Source organism: Panulirus ornatus, chromosome 4 (genome assembly GCF_036320965.1).
Source record: "Panulirus ornatus isolate Po-2019 chromosome 4, ASM3632096v1, whole genome shotgun sequence".
In the NCBI taxonomy this organism is placed as follows: domain Eukaryota; kingdom Metazoa; phylum Arthropoda; class Malacostraca; order Decapoda; family Palinuridae; genus Panulirus; species Panulirus ornatus.
Window position 1 is genome coordinate 91583940 of NC_092227.1, and position 21768 is coordinate 91605707.

The 21768-nt window shown below is 40.2% G+C and overlaps 1 protein-coding gene across 1 annotated transcript; it reads right to left on the reverse strand.

Annotated features, from left to right (window-relative positions):
• Positions 1 to 13384: 13384 nt before the first annotated feature.
• On the reverse strand, positions 13385 to 21509 carry LOC139764919 (uncharacterized). The gene is made up of 4 exons (XM_071692000.1): positions 21430 to 21509; positions 19628 to 19688; positions 18890 to 18935; positions 13385 to 18781 (listed from the first exon to the last, which is right to left on the reverse strand). Exons 1-4 carry the CDS (start codon positions 21507 to 21509, stop codon positions 13779 to 13781), a joined length of 5190 nt encoding a protein of 1729 aa, XP_071548101.1. The 3' UTR covers positions 13385 to 13778.
• Between the last annotated feature and the right edge of the window lie 259 nt (positions 21510 to 21768).

Sequence of the window (21768 nt, forward strand, 5' to 3'; positions counted from 1 at the left end):
GTGTTTTGAAATGGTTTGGGCACATGGAGAGAATGAGTGAGGAAAGATTGACCAAGAGGATATATGTGTCGGAGGTGGAGGGAACGAGGAGAAGTGGGAGACCAAATTGGAGGTGGAAAGATGGAATGAAAAAGATTTTGAGTGATCGGGGCCTGAACATGCAGGAGCGTGAATGGCGGGTAAGGAATAGAGTGAATTGGATCGATGTGGTATAGCGGGGTTGACGTGCTGTCAGTGGATTGAATCAGGGCATGTGAAGCATCTGGGGTAAACCATGGAAAGCTGTGTGGGGCCTGGATGTGGAAAGGGAGCTGTGGTTTCGGGCATTATTGCATGACAGCTAGAGACTGAGTGTGAACGAATGTGGCCTTTGTTGTCTTTTCCTAGCGCTACCCCGCATACATGAGGGGGGAGGGGGATGGTATTCCATGTGTGGCGAGGTGGCGATGGGAATGAATAAAGGCAGACAGGGTGAATTGTGTGCATGGGTATATATAAATGTGTCTGTGTGTGTATATATATGTGTACATTGAGATGTATAGGTATGAATATTTGCGTGTGTGGACGTGTCTGTATATACATATGTATGGGGGTGGGTTTGGCCATTTCTTTCGTCTGTTTCCTTGCGCTACCTCGCAGACGCGGGAGACAGCAAAAAAAATATATATATATATATATATATATATATATATATATATATATATACATATATATTTCCCTGGGGATAGGGGAGAAAGAATACTTCCCACGTATTCCCTGCGTGTCGTAAGGCGACTAAAAGGGAAGGGGGGGAGGTGGAAATCCTCCCCTCTCTTTTTTTGTTTTTCCAAAGGAAGGAACAGAGAAGCAGAGAAGGGGGTTGGATGAGGATGTTTCCTGAGAGGCCCAGTCCTCTGCTCTTAACGCTACCTCGCTGACGCTGGAAATGGCGAAAAGTATGAAAGATATATATATATATATATATATATATATATATATATATATATATATATATATATATATATATATATTATATATATATATATATATATATATATATATATATATATATATATATATATATTATATATATATATATATATATATATATATATATATATATATATATATATATTATCCCTGGGGATAGGGGAGAAAGAATACTTCCCACGTATTCCCTGCGTGTCGTAGAAGGCGACTAAAAGGGAAGGGAGCGGGGAGCTGGAAATCTTCCCCTCTCATTTTATTTATTTTTTTTTCCAAAGTAAGGAACAGAGAAGGGGGCCGGGTGAGGATATTCCCACAGAGGCCCAGTCCTCTGTACTTAACGCTACCTCGCTGAGGCGGGAAATGGCGAATAGTATGAAAGAAAGATATATATATATATATATATATATATATATATATATATATATATATATATATATATATATATAAAGGAACAGAGGGGGGCCAGGTGAGGATATTCCACAAAGGCCCAGTCCTCTGTTCTTAAACGCTACCTCGGTAATGCGGGAAATGGCGAATAGTTTAAAAGAAAAGAAAAATATATATATATATATATATATATATATATATATATATATATATATATATATATATATATATATATATATATATATATATGTATATATATATATATATATATATATATATATATATATATATATATATATATATATATATATATATATATATCATCAGCGAACAACAACTGACTCACTTCCCAAGCTCTCTCATCCCCAACAGACTTCATACTTGCCCCTCTTTCCAAAACTCTTGCATTCACCTCCCTAACAACCCCATCCATAAACAAATTAAACAACCATGGAGACATCACACACCCCTGCCGCAAACCTACATTCACCGAGAACCAATCACTTTCCTCTCTTCCTACACGTACACATGCCTTACATCCTCGATAAAAACTTTTCACTGCTTCTAACAACTTGCCTCCCACACCATATATTCTTAATACCTTCCACAGAGCATCGCTATCAACTCTATCATATGCCTTCTCCAGATCCATAAATGCTACATACAAATCCATTTGCTTTTCTAAGTATTTCTCACATACATTCTTCAAAGCAAACACCTGATCCACACATCCTCTACCACTTCTGAAACCACACTGCTCTTCCCCAATCTGATGCTCTGTACATGCCTTCACCCTCTCAATCAATACCCTCCCATATAATTTGCCACGAATACTCAACAAACTTATACCTCTGTAATTTGAGCACTCACTCTTATCCCCTTTGCCTTTGTACAATGGCACTATGCACGCATTCCGCCAATCCTCAGGCACCTCACCATGAGTCATACATACATTAAATAACCTTACCAACCAGTCAACAATACAGTCACCCCCTTTTTTAATAAATTCCACTGCAATACCATCCAAACCTGCTGCCTTGCCGGCTTTCATCTTCCGCAAAGCTTTTACTACCTCTTCTCTGTTTACCAACTCATTTTACCAAACCCTCGCACTTTGCACACCACCTCGACCAAAACACCCTATATCTGCCACTCTATCATCAAACACATTCAACAAACCTTCAAAATACTCACTCCATCCCCTTCTCACATCACCACTACTTGTTATCACCTCCCCATTTGCGCCCTTCACTGAAGTTCCCATTTGCTCCCTTGTCTTACGCACTTTATTTACCTCCTTCCAGAACATCTTTTTATTCTCCCTAAAATTTAATGATACTCTCTCACCCCAACTCTCATTTGCCCTTTTTTTCACCTCTTGCACCTTTCTCTTGACCTCCTGTCTCTTTCTTTTATACGTCTCCCACTCATTTTCATTTTTTCCCTGCAAAAATCGTCCAAATGCCTCTCTCTTCTCTTTCACTAATACTCTTACTTCTTCATCCCACCACTCACTACCCTTTCTAATCAACCCACCTCCCACTCTTCTCATGCCACAAGCATCTTTTGCGCAATCCATCACTGATTCCCTAAATACATCCCATTCCTCCCCCATTCCCCTTACTTCCATTGTTCTCACCTTTTTCCATTCTGTACTCAGTCTCTCCTGGTACTTCCTCACACAAGTCTCCTTCCCAAGCTCACTTACTCTCACCACCCTCTTCATCCCAACATTCACTCTTCTTTTCTGAAAACCCATACAAATCTTCAACTTAGCCTCCACAAGATAATGATCAGACATCCCTCCAGTTGCACCTCTCAGCACATTAACATCCAAAAGTCTCTCTTTCGCGCGCCTGTCAGTTAACACGTAATCCAATAACGCTCTCTGGCCATCTCTCCTACTTACATAAGTGGTGGCTGATTCATGTGAGAAACTGCAGAAGCTGGTGACTGAGTTTGGTAAAGTGTGTGAAAGAAGAAAGTTAAGAGTAAATGTGAATAAGAGCAAGGTTATTAGGTACAGTAGGGTTTAGGGTCAATTCAATTGGGAGGTGAGTTTGAATGGAGAAAAACTGGAGGAAGTGTAGTGTTTTAGATATCTGGGACTGGATCTGGCAGCGGATGGAACCATGGAAGCAGAAGTGGATCATCGGGTGGGGGAGGGGGCGAAAATTCTGGGAGCCTTGAAGAATGTGTGGAAGTCGAGAACATTATCTCGGAAAGCAAAAATGGGTATGTTTGAAGGAATAGTGGTTCCAAAAATGTTGTATGGTTGCGAGGCGTGGACTATGGATAGAGTTGTGCGCAGGAGGATGGATGTGCTGGAAATGAGATGTTTGAGGACAATGTGTGGTGTGAGGTGGTTTGATCGATTAAGTAACATAAGGGTAAGAGAGATGTGTGGAAATAAAAAGAGCGTGGTTGAGAGAGCAGAAGAGGGTGTTTTGAAATGGTTTGGTCACATGGAGAGAATGAGTGAGGAAAGATTGACCAAGAGGATATATGTGTCGGAGGTGGAGGGAACGAGGAGAAGAGGGAGACCAAATTGGAGGTGGAAAGATGGAGTGAAAAGGATTTTGTGTGATTGGGGCCTGAACATGCAGGAGGCTGAAAGGAGGGCAAAGAATAGAGTGAATTGGAGCGATGTGGTATACCAGTGTTGACGTGCTGTCAGTGGATTGAATCAAGGCATGTGTATGGGGGTGGGTTGGGCCATTTCTTTCGTCTGTTTCCTTGCGCTACCTCGCAAACGCGGGAGACAGCGACAAAGCAAAAAAAGAAAAAAAAAATATATTTTTTGCTTTGTCGCTGTCTCCTGCGTTTGCGAGGTAGCGCAAGGAAACAGACGAAAGAAATGGCCCAACCCACCCCCATACACATGTATATACATACGTCCACACACGCAAATATACATAACTACACAGCTTTCCATGGTTTACCCCAGACGCTACACATGCCCTGATTCAATCCACTGACAGCACGTCAACCCCGGTATACCATATCGATCCAATTCACTCTATTCCTTGCCCTCCTTCCACCCTCCTGCATGTTCAGGCCCCGATCACACAAAATCTTTTTCACTCCATCTTTCCACCTCCAATTTGGTCTCCCACTTCTCGTTCCCTCCACCTCCGACACATATATCCTCTTGGTCAATCTTTCCTCACTCATTCTCTCCATGTGCCCAATCCATTTCAAAACACCCTCTTCTGCTCTCTCAACCACGCTCTTTTTATTTCCACACATCTCTCTTACCCTTACGTTACTTACTCGATCAAACCACCTCACACCACACATTGTCCCCAAACATCTCATTTCCAGCACATCCATCCTCCTGCGCACAACTCTATCCATAGCCCACGCCTCGCAACCATACAACATTGTTGGAACCACTATTCCTTCAAACATACCCGTTTTTGCTTTCCGAGATAATGTTCTCGACTTCCACACATTCTTCAAGGCTCCCAGGATTTTCGCCCCCTCCCCCACCCTATCATCCACTTCCGCTTCCATGGTTCCATCTGCTGCCAGATCCAGTCCCAGATATCTAAAACACTTTACTTCCTCCAGTTTTTCTCCATTCAAACTTACCTCCCAATTGACTTGACCCTCAACCCTACTGTACCTAATTACCTTGCTCTTATCAGCCACCAGCAACCAGCGCTGTATCATCAGCGAACAACAACTGACTCACTTCCCAAGCTCTCTCATCCCCAACAGACTTCATACTTGCCCCTCTTTCCAAAACTCTTGCATTCACCTCCCTAACAACCCCATCCATAAACAAATTAAACAACCATGGAGACAACACACACCCCTGCCGCAAACCTACATTCACTGAGAACCAATCACTTTCCTCTCTTCCTACACGTACACATGCCTTACATCCTCAATAAAAACTTTTCACTGCTTCTAACAACTTGCCTCCCACACCATATATTCTTAATACCTTCCACAGAGCACCTCTATCATATGCCTTCTCCAGATCCATAAATGCTACATACAAATCCATTTGCTTTTCTAAGTATTTCTCACATACATTCTTCAAGCAAACACCTGATCCACACATCCTCTACCACTTCTGAAACCACACTGCTCTTACCCAGTCTGATTCTCTGTACATGCCTTCACTCTCTCAATCAATACCCTCCCATATAATTTACCAGGAATACTCAACAAAGTTATACCTCTGTAATTTGAGCACTCACTCTTATCCCCTTTGCCTTTGTACAATGGCACTATGCACGCATTCCGCCAATCCTCAGGCACCTCACCATGAGTCATACATACATTAAATAACCTTACCAACCAGTCAATAATACAGTCACCCCCTTTTTTAATAGATTCCACTGCAATACCATCCAAACCTGCTGCCTTGCCGGCTCTCATCTTCCGCAAAGCTTTTACTACCTCTTCTCTGTTTACCAAATCATTTTCCCTAACCCTCTCACTTTGCACACCACCTCGACCAAAACACCCTATATCTGCCACTCTATCATCAAACACATTCAACAAACCTTCAAAATACTCACTCCATCTTCTCACATCACCACTACTTGTTATCACCTCCCCATTAGCGCCCTTCACTGAAGTTCCCATTTGCTCCCTTGTCTTACGCACTTTATTTACCTCCTTCCAGAACATCTTTTTATTCTCCCTAAAATTTAATGATACTCTCTCACCCCAACTCTCATTTGCCCTCTTTTTCACCTCTTGCACCTTTCTCTTGACCTCCTGTCTCTTTCTTTTATACATCTCCCACTCAATTGCATTTTTTTCCCTGCAAAAATCATCCAAATGCCTCTCTCTTCTCTTTCACTAATAATCTTACTTCTTCATCCCACCACTCAGTACCCTTTCTAATCAACCCACCTCCCACTCTTCTCATGCCACAAGCATCTTTTGTGATCTCCATCACTGATTCCCTAAATACATCCCATTCCTCCCCCACTCCCCTTACTTCCATTGTTCTCACCTTTTTCCATTCTGTACTCAGTCTCTCCTGGTACTTCCTCACACAAGTCTCCTTCCCAAGCTCACTTACTCTCACCACCCTCTTCACCCCAACATTCACTCTTCTTTTCTGAAAACCTCTACAAATCTTCACTTTCGCCTCCACAAGATAATGATCAGACATTCCTCCAGTCGCACCTCTCAGCACATTAACATCCAAAAGTCTCTCTTTCGCACGCCTATCAATTAACAAGTAATCCAATAACGCTCTCTGGCCATCTCTCCTACTTACATATGTATACTTATGTATATCTCGCTTTTTAAACCTGGTATTCCCAATCACCAGTCCTTTTACAAATACTTTGCTTTTCTAAGTATTTCTCATATACATTCTTCAAAGCAAACACCTGATCCACACATCCTCTACCACTTCTGAAACCACACTGCTCTTCCCCAATCTGATGCTCTGTACATGCCTTCACCCTCTCAATCATTACCCTCCCATATAATTTACCAGGAATACTCAACAAACTTATACCTCTGTAATTTGAGCACTCACTCTTATCCCCTTTGCCTTTGTACAATGGAACTATGCACGCATTCCGCCAATCCTCAGGCACCTCACCATGAATCATACATACATTAAATAACTTTACCAACCAGTCAACAGTACAGTCACCCCCTTTTTTAATAAATTCCACTGCAATACCATCCAAACCTGCTGCCTTCCTAGGTTTTCATCTTCTGCAAAGCCTTTACTACCTCTTCTCTGTTTACCAAATCATTTTCCCTAAGCCTCTCACCGTGCACACCACCTCGACCAAAACACACTATATCTGCCACTCTATCATCAAACACATTCAACAAACCTTTAAAATACTCACTCCATCTTCTTCTCACATCACCACTACTTGTTATCACCTCCCCATTAGCCCCCTTCACTGAAGTTCCCATTTACTCCCTTGTCTTACGCACTTTATCTACCTCCTTCCAGAACATCTTTTTATTCTCCCTAAAATTTAATGATACTCTCTCACCCCAACTCTCATTTGCCCTCTTTTTCACCTCTTGCACCTTTCTCTTGACCTCCTGCCTCTTTCTTTTATACATCTACCACTCATTTGCATTTTTTCCCTGCAAAAATCGTCCAAATGCCTCTCTCTTCTCTTTCACTAATAATCTTACTTCTTCATCCCACCACTCACTACCCTTTCTAATCAACCCACCTCCCACGCTTCTCATGCCACGAACATCTTTTGCGCAAGCCATCACTGCTTCCCTAAATACATCCCATTCCTCCCCCACTCCCTTTATCTTCTTTGTTCTCACCTTTTCCCATTCTGTACTCGTCTCTCCGGGTACTTCCTCACACAATTCTCCTTCCCAAGCTCACTTACTCTCACCACCCTCTTCACCTCAACATTCTCTCTTCTTTTCTGAAAACCCATACAAATCTTAACCTTCGCCTCCACAAGATAATGATCATACATCCCTCCAGTTGCACCTCTCAGCACATTAACATCCAAAAGTCTCTCTTTCACGCACCTGTCAATTAACACGTAATCCAATAACGCTCTCTGGCCATCTCTCCTACTTACATACGTATACTTATGTATATCTCGTTTCTTAAACTAGGTATTCCCAATCACCAGTCCTTTTTCAGCACATAAATCTACAAGCTCTTCACCATTTCCATCTACAACACTGAACACCCCATGTATACCAATTATTCCCTCAACTGCCACATTACTCACCTTTGCATTCAAATCACCCATCACTATAACCTGGTCGCGTGCATCAAAACCACTAACACACTCATTCAGCTGCTCCCAAAACACTTGCCTCTCATGGTCTTTCTTCTCATGCCCAGATAAGCGCCAATAATCACCCATCTCTCTCCATCAACTTTCAGTTTTACCCATATTAATCTAAAATTTACTTTCTTACATTCTATCACATATTCCCACAACTCCTGTTTCAGGAGTAGTGCTACTCCTTCCCTTGCTCTTGTCCTCTCACTAACCCCTGACTTTACTCCCAAGACATTCCCAAACCACTCTTCCCCTTTACCCTTAAGCTTCGTTTAACTCAGAGCCAAAACATCCAGGTTCCTTTCCTCAAACATACTACCTATCTCTCCTTTTTTCACATCTTGGTTACATCCACACACATTTAGACACCCCAATCTGAGCCTACGAGGAGGATGAGCACTCCCCGCGTGACTCCTTCTTCTGTTTCCCATTTCAGAAAGTTAAAATACAAGGAGGGGAGGATTTCTGGGCCCCCGCTCCCAACTCCTCTAGTCGCCTTCTACCACACGTGAGGAATGCGTCTCCCGCGTGTGCAACTGGATGGACAACGTCCCCGAATGCAAGGCACAGAGAGATCACCTTCAGCAGGACTTCAACTGCTCTGCCGCCAGAGAACTGGTCGCCGTCGGCTCCTTCTCCCGCCACGCTCACCCCGACGACTGCCGCCAGTACTTCGTGTGCTTTGACGGCACGGCCCACGAGTATGGTTGCCCCATCGGCTCAGTCTTCCACATTGGTATATATATATATATATATATATATATATATATATATATATATATATATATATATATATATATATGTGTGTACGTTTAGGAAGAGAGGAAAGTGATTGGTTCTCAGTGAATGTAGGTTTGCGGCAGGGGTGTGTGATGTCTCCATGGTTGTTTAATTTGTTTATGGATGGGGTTGTTAGGGAGGTAAATGCAAGAGTTTTGGAAAGAGGGGCAAGTATGAAGTCTGTTGGGGATGAGAGAGCTTGGGAAGTGAGTCATTTGTTGTTCGCTGATGATACAGCGCTGGTGGCTGATTCATGTGAGAAACTGCAGAAGCTGGTGACTGAGTTTGGTAAAGTGTGTGGAAGAAGAAAGTTAAGAGTAAATGTGAATAAGAGCAAGGTTATTAGGTACAGTAGGGTTGAGGGTCAAGTCAATTGGGAGGTGAGTTTGAATGGAGAAAAACTGGAGGAAGTGAAGTGTTTTAGATATCTGGGAGTGGATCTGGCAGCGGATGGAACCATGGAAGCGGAAGTGGATCATAGGGTGGGGGAGGGGGCGAAAATTCTGGGGGCCTTGAAGAATGTGTGGAAGTCGAGAACATTATCTCGGAAAGCAAAAATGGGTATGTTTGAAGGAATAGTAGTTCCAACAATGTTGTATGGTTGCGAGGCGTGGGCTATGGATAGAGTTGTGCGCAGGAGGATGGATGTGCTGGAAATGAGATGTTTGAGGACAATGTGTGGTGTGAGGTGGTTTGATCGAGTGAGTAACGTAAGGGTAAGAGAGATGTGTGGAAATAAAAAGAGCGTGGTTGAGAGAGCAGAAGAGGGTGTTTTGAAGTGGTTTGGGCACATGGAGAGGATGAGTGAGGAAAGATTGACCAAGAGGATATATGTGTCGGAGGTGGAGGGAGCAAGGAGAAGAGGGAGACCAAATTGGAGGTGGAAAGATGGAGTGAAAAAGATTTTGTGTGATCGGGGCCTGAACATGCAGGAGGGTTAAAGGAGGGCAAGGAATAGAGTGAATTGGAGCGATGTGGTATACCGGGGTTGACGTGCTGTCAGAGGATTGAATCAAGGCATGTGAAGCGTCTGGGGTAAACCATGGAAAGCTGTGTAGGTATGTATATTTGCGTGTGTGGACGTATGTATATACATGTGTATGGGGGTGGGTTGGGCCATTTCTTTCGTCTGTTTCCTTGCGCTACCTCGCAAACGCGGGAGACAGCGACAAAGTATAAAAAAAAAAAAAAAAATATATATATATATATATATATATATATATATATATATATATATATATATATTGGAAAGGTTTGATCGAGTAAATAATGAAATGGTGAGATGTGTGGTAATAAAAAGAGTGTGGTTGTTAGAGCAGAAGAGGATGTTTTGAAATGTTTGGTCACATGGAGAGAATGAGTGAGGAAAGATTGACAAAGAAGATATATGTGTCCGAGATGGAGGAATGAGGAGAAGTGGGAGGCCAAATTGGAGGTGGAAAGATGGAGTGAAAAAGGTTTTGAGCAATATGGGCCTGAGCATGCAGGAGGGTGAAGGTGTGCAAGGAACAGAGTGAACTAGACGGTGTGGTATACCGGGGTCGACATGCTGTCAATGCATTGAACCAGGGTATGTGAAGCGTCTGAGGTAAACCATGGAAAGTTTTGAAGGGCCTGGATGTGGAAAGGGAGCTGTCGTTTTGAGCAATTGGACATAACAGCTAGAGACTGAGTGTGAACGAATGTAGCCTTTGTTGTCTTTTCCTAACGCTTCCTCGCGTGCATGTGGGGGGGAGGGGTTTGTCATTTCATGTGTGGTGGGGTGGCAACAGGAATGAATAAAGGCAGCAAGTATGAATTATGTACATGTGTATATATGTATATGTCAGTGTATGTATATATATGAATACGTTGAGATGTATAGGTATGTATATGTGCGTGTGTGGATGTGTATGTATATGCATGTGTATGTGGGTGGGTTGGGCCATTCTTTGGTCTGTGTTTCCTTGCGCTAACCTGCTAATGCGGGAGACAGCCACAAAGTATAATAAATATAAAAATAAATATTGGAAAGGGAGAGAGAGAGAGGAACTCTCCCCTCCTTGTGTTTCAGGTTCTAAAAGGGGCAGTAAGAAGTAGGCTAAGCTATTCCAGCATCCTGACTGCTGCTGGGTCACCACCTTTTGGCCAATGTTCCCACAGCAGCCAGTCATTGTTGTCTGGTAACCAAAGTGAATCCCTACTCCACACACACCCTTCACCTGTTTGTCTCCACCAGTACCAGCTAAGCTTTGTGTACACGCAGCTATCAGATCTGTAAACAAGTTATAGTCAACTCAACAAGATCCAAGAAAGTCATTACAATCTTCTACTTACTTTCAGAACAGAACCGGATAGTGAGACAATAGTTTCGTAATCGTAATGTTACTACTCTCTTCATTTAAGAGGCTAAACTTCTAATTGTCTTTATCAATTTTCAAGACTTAAAATGTGGGTCAATCACACTGCACTACACTTCGACCTTTCTTAACTTGAAATTCTTGCATCCTTTACTGTCTGCAAATCATGCTTTGCACAGCTCACTGAGATGATCAACAACACTTATTGAACAGCTGAGATGATCAACACGTATGAACTGCTGAGATGATCATCAAGTAATGAACAGCTGAGATTATCAACACGTAATGAACAGCTGAGATGATCAACAATACGTAATTAACAGCTGAGATGATCAACAACACGTAATTAACAGCTGAGATGACCAACGACACGTAATGAACAGCTGAAGTGATAACCAACACGTAATGAACAGCTGAGATGATCAACAACACGTAATGATGTGTTCTGCTATGAAAAGTGATAAATTTCCTTCAGTCTCCCGTGTGTCATGACTCACTCTTTCTTCACTATTTAATGTTTATCTGAGTCTTTCAATGTTACCACTTTTGGCGGACAATGAACAATGGCAGTACTTGCAAAGACATTTTGTCTCATCCTCCTCCACTTTTCACATTTGGGGTCTTTCAACCACTCTACTATAATATCGAGTATATTTCTCACTCATTGTGTTTGTTAAAAGTGATCGCCTACACACACACAACCTATCTTGAGTATATCTCTTACTCATTGTGTTTGTTAAAAGTGATCGCCTACACACACACAACCAGAATTGTTACTCTCCTTCATGGCCCACAGATAATTCTGTCACCTGAACTGAACCTGTTCAAAAAAATTTTGAACGTTCATTTCGATGAAAATGAAGGACGTGCAATATATGTATTGTCTTCCTTGTCATCTTAATAGGTTTCGATTAAACTTCCTAAATCACTAACTTATTCTAATGTTTGAATTTCCTCATATATTGAAATAACCCCAAGTTTAGTGCTAAATACAAAAAATAAAGCCAAAAAATGCACTCAAATGGAAAATATGTAATTTACCCTGTTATCCTTCTGTGTGATTTCACTATTTCTTTGCATTCCTTGTACAATGGTAATGGAATAGCTTCAGTCATGCCATGAAGAAAAACTGAGTTCACTGAAAACTCTGGTAGATGAGCAAGATTTAGGTTGAGTGTGCAATAAGCTTGTATGGAATACTTGTTCCATGTGTGGGTGTGAAACCCAGGTACTGTGCTCAGTATAGGTAAACATATGAGCAAAAGAGATGGACAATTTCTATAGCACATTTGAAATTCGGACAGACTGACAGAATGATGTTAAATAATCAGAAAGGCATATGACCGAGTCATTTCAGGCTGGCATAATGAAGTAAAAGGTATGGCAATGACAAATTAGTCAAGAATGAGTGGGCAATGAAAAGAAGGAAAGCATTTTTTTGTAAGATGGTGGTATGTATGGAGACACTATTCTCACTTGATATATGCAAATTGCTCTTAATGTGAAAAGGTTAGAAGAGGATTTGTATGTGTGGAAGTCAGTGTTTCCCTTTAACACACCAATCATGGTATGAGGACAAGGAACATTGGGAGACTGCAGCTACCTGATCCATCCCATTATACTTTGAATGGAGAAATGATATTAGATGAGATACAGCATTACGTTAGGATGGATAATTATGGTGTCCTGATAACCCTGGTGAAGATTAATTGAAGTTACCAAACTGAAGGATAAGTTCGAATGGTAGGCTCCTCTGAAAATGGGCATATGAAAAGAATGTCTAAATCAAATGAGGAATACTTTTCTTTTTGAGTATTCACAATACAATATTACTTTAAACTAATAAATAATTCTTTAGAAAATTAATGAGTTTCAGTGTTTGGGAATTCTGAATATGCTTAAGGGTGCATGGGAACAATAAATGTATCACTTGTACAAACTCAAACTAAAAAATGGGAAATGAACTTGCATTGGACGAGGGATATTTTCCTACATTTCTTCATACTGATCCATTAATTGTTCCAATTTAGCCCTTCCTAAAGTCTTTAAAGTGAGTAAATTGGGTTGACAATACCATGTCATATCATTTCCAATGGTAAAGAAACCACAGCCAAAATATTCATTTCTAATCAAACAAAAGACCTCTTGATATTATTTATTTGTACTTAGGCCTAACAAATCACTTAAAAAATTTCCTTATGACCTATTTATATACATACTATGATATAACCTCCATTTTGGGTATCACAAACTTAGAGGTGGATAAATCCCTGAAGTATGTTAATAACAATTTGTGACATCAATTATCTTCAGATCAAAACCTGGCACATTTATGTACGTAGTATCCAAGAAGTACTACCCATGATTGTATCAAGTCAAATATAATAATATAAATGATACATCTGTGCATAATGAAAACTTATAATAACCTTTTAACAAGTTTTCAAGAACGGTAGATAATATAGTCAATATTCCATTTGAAGTAAGCGATTTTGTATCTATATACATTACATCTCATGAAAAGTTGATTTATACATCAGGAAAAATGCTTATCAGTAAGCTGAATGGTTTCCACCACACTCTCTAGGTTGTCTAAATTTGACAAAAGGCCCTCACCATTCTCCGTGCAACTATCTTCAAAACTATTTTCATCTTCAATCACTATACTCTTTAACTTCCCTAGTTCCTCTGGTGTGTTTCTGACTTTTCTTTTTGTCCCCACTTCACCTTCCTTTACAGTTACCTTTCCGTGAACACCCCACTTTGCAGTTACATTCTCTTGGCTATCCCCATTTACTTTTATCTCTCCATGGTTATTCCCCTGTTCAGTTACTTCTTGCTTTTTTTCCTTTACAATTACCTGTTCTCGGTTATTTGCAGGTACCTCAACTTGATTAACGACCTCAGAACCTATATTTACATGATTATCCCCTTTTGCAGTCACCTCACCTTGGATGTGCCCCTCTGCAGTTATCTCAGCTTGGTTACCTTCCTTTGCAGTTATGTCCACTTTGATATCCTCCTTTGAAGTTAACTCTCCTCGGTTATCCCCCTCTCGAGTTGCTTCTCCTTGACTGTCCCCCTGTGCAGTTACCACTCCTTCGCTATCCTCCTTTGAAGTTGCCTCTCTTTGGTCGTCTTCTGCAGTTAACACTTCTTGGTCAGTAGCACCATCCCCTATCTCCAAATTTTCTTTAACCTTTTGACTTTCAGATCTTACTTTTACACTGTTTCCTTCTGCCTTTTCACTCTCTGCTAACAAATATGAGTCTTCCTTTTCAGCCTTTAAACCCCTTGAACCAATAATAAAAGCCTGCCCTTCTGTTTTCCCAGAGCTGTGTTCTAACTGTCCTGTTTCATTTGTTACCTCTTCAAGTTTTTCATCCACTTTTACACTATCATCTCTTTTCATTGTTTTCTTTTCAATATGTATGCTTTCTCCTATTTCTTTATTATCTGTTCCTGAGGTAGGATTGTGCTTTTCTGTGTTTTCATTACCTTCTGTTTTTTGTACTGAACTGTTAGTCTCTATAGTAGGTTGTCTTACTTCTGCATTCCTGTGTTCTAAGAGATTTGAAGTTTCACACTCTGAACCCTCTTCTGTTGTATTATTTTGGGGGGATAAATTTACAGTTTGAGGATTTTTAGATATGTCTAGATTATGAAGATTAGTATTTTCTAACTTTATAGTTTGACCGCTGCCTGTCATTTCCTGCTGGGCAACATCAGTAGTTTTTCTATCATTAAGATCTTTATCTCCAGAAGTCTTTACCTCATTCCTACCCGTCCAAATATCATGATCTGTGACAACCATAACTTCAGCAAGATTATCTAGATTAGCATCCAGATCTTCCAAACTCTCCTCACAGTTATCTTTAACTAATGGTTTAATCTCCCTGTATTTTCCATTACGTCCTGGTAACCATTTATACAGATTCCTTTCATTGATTAAATTGTACTCATGCTGAATCCGGAGATGTTCTACAAGGGAATCACTTGACCGATATTTCACTTCACAGACATGACATCTATAGGGAGTTTCCTCTGTGTGCTCCCACACATGCTCTCTCAATTGTTTATATTTTGGCATCCTTAATTGGCACAATTTACATTTATACAAACCCTTCTTTGGTCCATGGTGTACACTGCTATGTGCAAGCACAGCCTCAAATGATTTGAAATTTTCATGACATCTTCGACATCTTGTGCCCTTTTTGTTGGGCCCTAGCCTCCCACGACCCACAGCTTGATTATGAATAACTGGAAGAGCTGATACTTCATCAACTGCAGCAGGTGATTCTACTCTTGTTCCTTCATTAGTTATTTCTGTATTTAACCCTACAGTTTCTTCTTTAGATACAGAGTCTTGATTCACCTGTATAGAAGCTTGCAATGAACTTGCAAGATGTTCAGGTACTTTTACCATTTTATATGTTGCCCTACAAACTTTAGAAGAGTTACTTAATTCTTCTGTTTTCTGAGGTACATTACAAATGCGAGCCCCATTTTTCAGAAGCTCTTTCTCAAATGCTGGCAATTTTATACATCTCTCTCTCATGTGTTTCAAAATAGCCATTTCACGGAAATACCATATTCCACAATACGAACATACCAAAGGCTCTTTTGATTTTGATGATGACACAAATGGTAAAGGAACAGGATATGGCAACACTGGATTAGGTGCTGGTAAGGCATTTTGAGAAATGGATGACTGACTTGTAGGTACTTGTGAGACAGGTAATAAAGACAGTGTGCTTCCACTTTCATCTGATAAAGGAATAGAAAGTGGGTCAGTGTTTTCAGAGGGCTCAATTTTTTCATTGGCATACAAGAAACCAAGCTCCTGTAAAGTTGTCCCTTCTTTGTATTTTTTTACGACCTCCTTTGGGATTTTTGGACAGTACTTCCAAACATGCCGTTTCATTTCTGCCTCCCTTCTTGTCACCATAGAACAATATTTACAGGTAATGGGACCTCTAGGAGTAGTTTTGGTATGTGTTTTTGAAAGAGCTGGATCGTGCAATGAATTTTCTTCTGGATTTCTCTTCACCATTCGATAGTGAGGTCCATCTCCCAGGTTTTGAAGATACGTGAGGGTAATACCCATTGATAATTTATCCTTTAAGTATTTTGGGGCACTAGTACAATCATGCTTTAGATGCCTCCGCAATTCTCGTTCCCGACGATAAAATTTTTCACAATAGGTACACTGAAATACTTCAGTGCATTGAACTGGCACATTTAAATCAAGAGATATATCTGTTTCACATCCCTTATGAGCCTGGGTCCTATGCCTATTCAAATCAGTGACCGATGCAAAGTGTCCCTTGCACAAAGGACATTTAAACCTTTCAAACCCTCCTACATTGATGGTTTCAACTTCTTCATTATTTTGGAGTTCTTCCACTTTTAATCTTTTAAGCACTTCTTCCCTCTCTTCTTCTGCAGTGCCAGGTGGACCTCTCTTCTCCCCTCTGCGGCTACGAGACTTGAGTCGATGGAAGAACATGTGCTCACCCAGCTCTGCTTTAGACAAGAAACTAGCATCACACATTTCACACATATAATAAAAATCTGTGTCCCTGTAAACGAAATTACTTGATAGTTTATTTGACCTTCTGCGACTACATGGTCTCTTTCCTCTGTCGACACCAACAGATTCCTCCTCAACACTTAACTGATCTTCTGATAGAGGAGAAGATACTGACTCTGTTTTTATATCAATCAGGTTGTTTTGTGTAATCACTCCTGCAGTATCTTTGGAATTAACCAATGATGTTGCAGTTTGTTTCATTTTGTCTAAACATAAATCTCTCTCCTGACTTTCACACTCCTTAAACTCTTCTTGTTTGCTATACTTAATGTCAGCTTCAAGTTCACTACTCTGTATCTGCAGTTTCAGAGGGGTATTGCAGTTAGAGGTTCCCAACACTGTATCTGGTTTCTGTGAGATATGAAGGCCTGGTCTTCCACTTCTGACATTCCCCAAGCCACCGGAGTTCTGAAAGAGTCTCTTATAATCTGCTAAAGTAACCAACAAATGATCATTTGGACTAGAATTTGGTTTGCTGATGAAAGTTTTCTTTGTTCTTCTGGCTTTTTGAGGCCTAGTATATGCCCTAGGTATATCCTTTGTCTTACAGAATGTTGGTTCATAACATTCACATTTAAGACTATGGCAAATCTTACAAGAGAGCTGACAGTAATATTTTTCATCTTCGTATGCTCCTGTAAGATGGTCATGTATGTGATGTTTTAGCATACTTTCTGATGGATATACTTGTTCACAGATGTCACACTGGTACCTAAAGTGAGTGATACTGTGTTTTATCATTAGCCACTCTGTAAGAAAAATTTTATTACATGTTGGACACCGATATCCAATAATTACAGCCTCATCTAATGCATTCCTCATATTTTTGTGTGATTTGAACCTGAATGAACCTGTGTGTGATGTTCGCAAGTACGATGCCCTCTTAGAACTTCCTTGTTGGAATCCTACACTACTGCAAGATCCCTCAGAGGCTCTAGTTCCAGGTCTTGAAAGATGTGGCCGAGGTGTGTGACAGCTAGCACCTTGTGATGACTCGCTAAAACTAGTGATGGGCTGCTCAATCACCTGTAAATCTGTTTTGAGTTTTCGCATATGCTCATGAACAGGTTCGTCATCAAAAGGTGTCTGATAGCTCTGATTTATTCTTTCTTCAGCCCCACAAATGTTCTCACTTTTTGGCTCTTGCAATAAGCCCTCTGGGGACTTTGGAATTCCAGCCAATTTATCATCTACTTTTGCAAATTTTACTTCTGTAGTTTTATCTTCTTTAGACAGAGTTCTTTTATGAACCAAGGCATTCTTAGCACTCTTATTCGGTTTCCTGATGCTTTCATCAGCTGTATTGGAGACTTTAGTGCTCTCTTGTGGCTTTTCATTGTTACCAGAGTCAGAGTAGTCATGACTAACCACAGACATACTATTACTTGCACTTGAAGGAATATGAGTGATTCTGTTACAAAGCAATACTTTTTCAGTATCTATCAAACTTTCTGTGGTATCACCATTTTCATCATTTTTCACAACTCTCTCTTCTCCATCTTCCATCTTGAGAAAGAGTACATTTTCACCTGTTTCTTGTACTTTGCTATCATCAACAGGCTGCCCAACAGATTTCTTTTTCCGAGATGTTGCTGAAGCACTCCACTGTGAACCTTGTCCCCTTTCGCTTTGGAGTCGCATGGAATCTGCCCATCGTTTCTGAAGCTTTTTTGATTTAACCTTGCTCTTTCCACTCAATTCATCATCTAATCTGATTGGGCTGTGGGCCTGACTATTTTCATCAACTGGAAGAGTTTCATCTTCCATACCATCACGAAAGCCAACTGCTAGGACTCGTGCACCAGAAGATTTGTTGACTGCATTTATGCTGTTGGGGATTTTCTTCCACTTGATAGGCTCTGAACCATTTGCTGAAAAGAAAAAATACAAAGATGAAGGTATATAAATAACTGAAGGGTTCAATGCACTCTGGATCCTAGAAAATTCTAAAATATTTCAAGCAAATGCCCAATATTTCTCCCTTTCTACTATGCAGTAGATTTTATTATACCAAGGCTTCAAGTTACAATGCTTCAAGTTGTGACATTTCAGACTAAGAATCTGGGTGCCGTGTATTGACTTACAGAAGTAAGCTTCAACCTGTGACAAGTTGGAAAAAAATTAAAATCTGTCTATATTCCAAATATTTTCTTTTAATAATACAACATATAACCAAATTTGAGGTATTTATGCATTTATCATGCATATTTCAACTTGTCACAGTAAAATACTATTCAATTTGTATCCCATAACCTGGGAAAATTCAGTTTTTGTTCATCACTACCCAATTATTTACTTCATCTACAATAAAAGGAGGCCTTTCATTAAGTTAGGGTGTCCTCCAGCTGAAACAGTTGCTGGATCAGATGATTCAGGGAATGACAGACAAGCCTCCTCTCCTTCTCAGCAGCTTATTCCACTCCACTATCACCTCAAGTTCTTGTCATCAAGTACCATCTGAATTACCTGTGATAAGCAAAATATATTGAACTGGATAATTCAGGAGGTGATGTTAACCTTACTGCCCCTCCCTTTCCCTACAAGTAACTGGCAGGCCACCCCCACTCCAGCATCACCTTTAGTCCTTATCCCCATGTTTCAATACAACACTTTTTTCTGTATATTTTCATTGAAGATCTAAATTACCTAATCAGAGTGGTACTGTACTTGGGTGGGAAGGAAAGTTGTTTCAGGTACAGTATAATCCATCTACAAGAGTTGCATTAGGGAAAATATGATAATGGATAAACATAACCCCAATTCATAACACGGGTTTCACTGGTTTAACTTACAAGGGATTCAACTTGCAACAAGTTGTTCAGGAACATAACCCTTTTGTAAGCTGAAGCCTTGCTGTAATATGTAAAGGCAATGCATAGTCATGTTTATAACTCACTGGTTAGTAGGAATAAGCTATTAACAACAATGAAAATAACGAAGTAAATACTATTTTAAAATAATTAAAGAAAAAGCATGAGCAAACATGTGTAATGAAGTCTATTAACCCTTAAACAGCAACAGACATTAAGAGTTGTTCTTTTTAAGTAACAGCAAGTGAGTTCATCTGATGTGCTAACTTTTCCTACTTATGATTAAATATCTAGAAGAAACTCTGAACCATTAGTAATCTATAAAGGTCTCTTTCATCAGAGGAAGGTGTGGGAAAATTTTTGTGATTCTCAGTACCCTTAAATCCACTTTTATAAGTTCATGGTCTTGCACCTGAAGGTTCGTGTGTAAATGATGATCTAGTGTAAAATATGTAAACTGTTCAATGACCTAACTTATTTGGAGGAACACATACATATCAGTTGAAGTGGGAAGGGAAGAATAACATGTGATATATGATGGAACAAGTGACCTACAGGTTGATTTTAGTGGGATTACATGAGAAGGGAAGCCTGCAAGAGAAGCATCCCCACTGAACCCCTGCTTGTGAAGAAATTATGTACAAACCACCGAATTGTTACATTTCATAACCCTATGTAAACAGAAAACTTTGGTATTACATGATTGTTAATGAGCTAGAATACTTCCAAAGAAAAAAACTATTGTTCTCTTCACACACATCAGCCATATGATGTAATCACACATATTTGTAACATAGTTATACTGACATATATATAACAATGTTATTCACATCAACACTATGCCTGTGAATGAAACAAAAATGTCTTAAATCAGAGTGCTGTAAAGTGTTCAGCATAAATGAAAGAAGCAAATCCTTCAAAATCTTTCATACACTTGCCAGCCTATCCTCCTCACCCTGAATGTATGAAGGATGTAATATTTCTATATACATTTATGTTATTTACCAACAACACTGTGCCTGTGTATGAAATCAGAGTACGGCTGGTAACCAAGCTCAACAGAAAAAAAGAAACATTCCATTCATACCAAGAGCTGACAAACATGTCACTCACACTCCTTTTGGGCACTCATTTATTGCAGGAGCAGGCCACTTTTCTGTTTTCTTTCTTAAATTTTGAATCCTAATCTATCATCATGTAAAGAGGAAGATATTCTTTTATGGCGTAATGGACTTTGTGGTCAATGCCTGCCATTTCAAGGTTGAGTGATATAAACCACACAAATGTAGGCTTAAGAAACATAAGTCTTTAACGATAGCACTCCTGGTAAAACACTTATCTATCCATCTATCCACATCTCTCATGCCCATTCCCTCCAGAAACTCCCTCAAGGGGGTAGCTATGGCAAAAGAGTCTCCATAACTAGTGAACTCAGTGCCACTTCTTAGCCTTTAGTGCTTCACACTTAACAGGCCACAGTGCTTTCAAAAGCTTCTACCTAAAATGCATGCACCCGAAATGGATTCTCAAAAAAGTGGCAGAAAAATGCAGAATGCTAAAGTAATGGTAAAGTACAAAGAGGGGAGAGGCAGATAAAATCAAAAGATAATGAAATGAGGTGGTTAGTGTAAATGACAAATGCAGAAGACAGCAAGCACCTGCAAGAGATGAGCTGGAGTACATGTATAAAAGAAGGCTAAGGTTTATGAGGAAGAACAGAGTAGTGACAGTAAATATATCAAAGAAAATGTTACTATCTATCTATCTATCTACATCTCTGATACCTGTTTCCTTCAGGATCTCCCATCAAAGGGATGGCCACAGCCAGAGTCTCCACTGGGGTAGCCACAACCAAAGTCTCCATTATTCCTCCCCTTACATGCCTTCCCCACATACACTATTCCATGCATTCTTCCACCATTTCTCTCCCTCCAGTATTTTTCCCATGTTACAGGTGGTCTCCCTCTCACACCAATCACTTTAACTGACTTATCATACAATCTCCTTGAAAACTCCCAGCCTTATATTCTTTCCTCATGCTCCAACCACCCCAAAGAATTTCATTTCACCTACAACAGTTCATTCCCTTTGCATTCCTTGTCATACCACATCTCTCATAACCC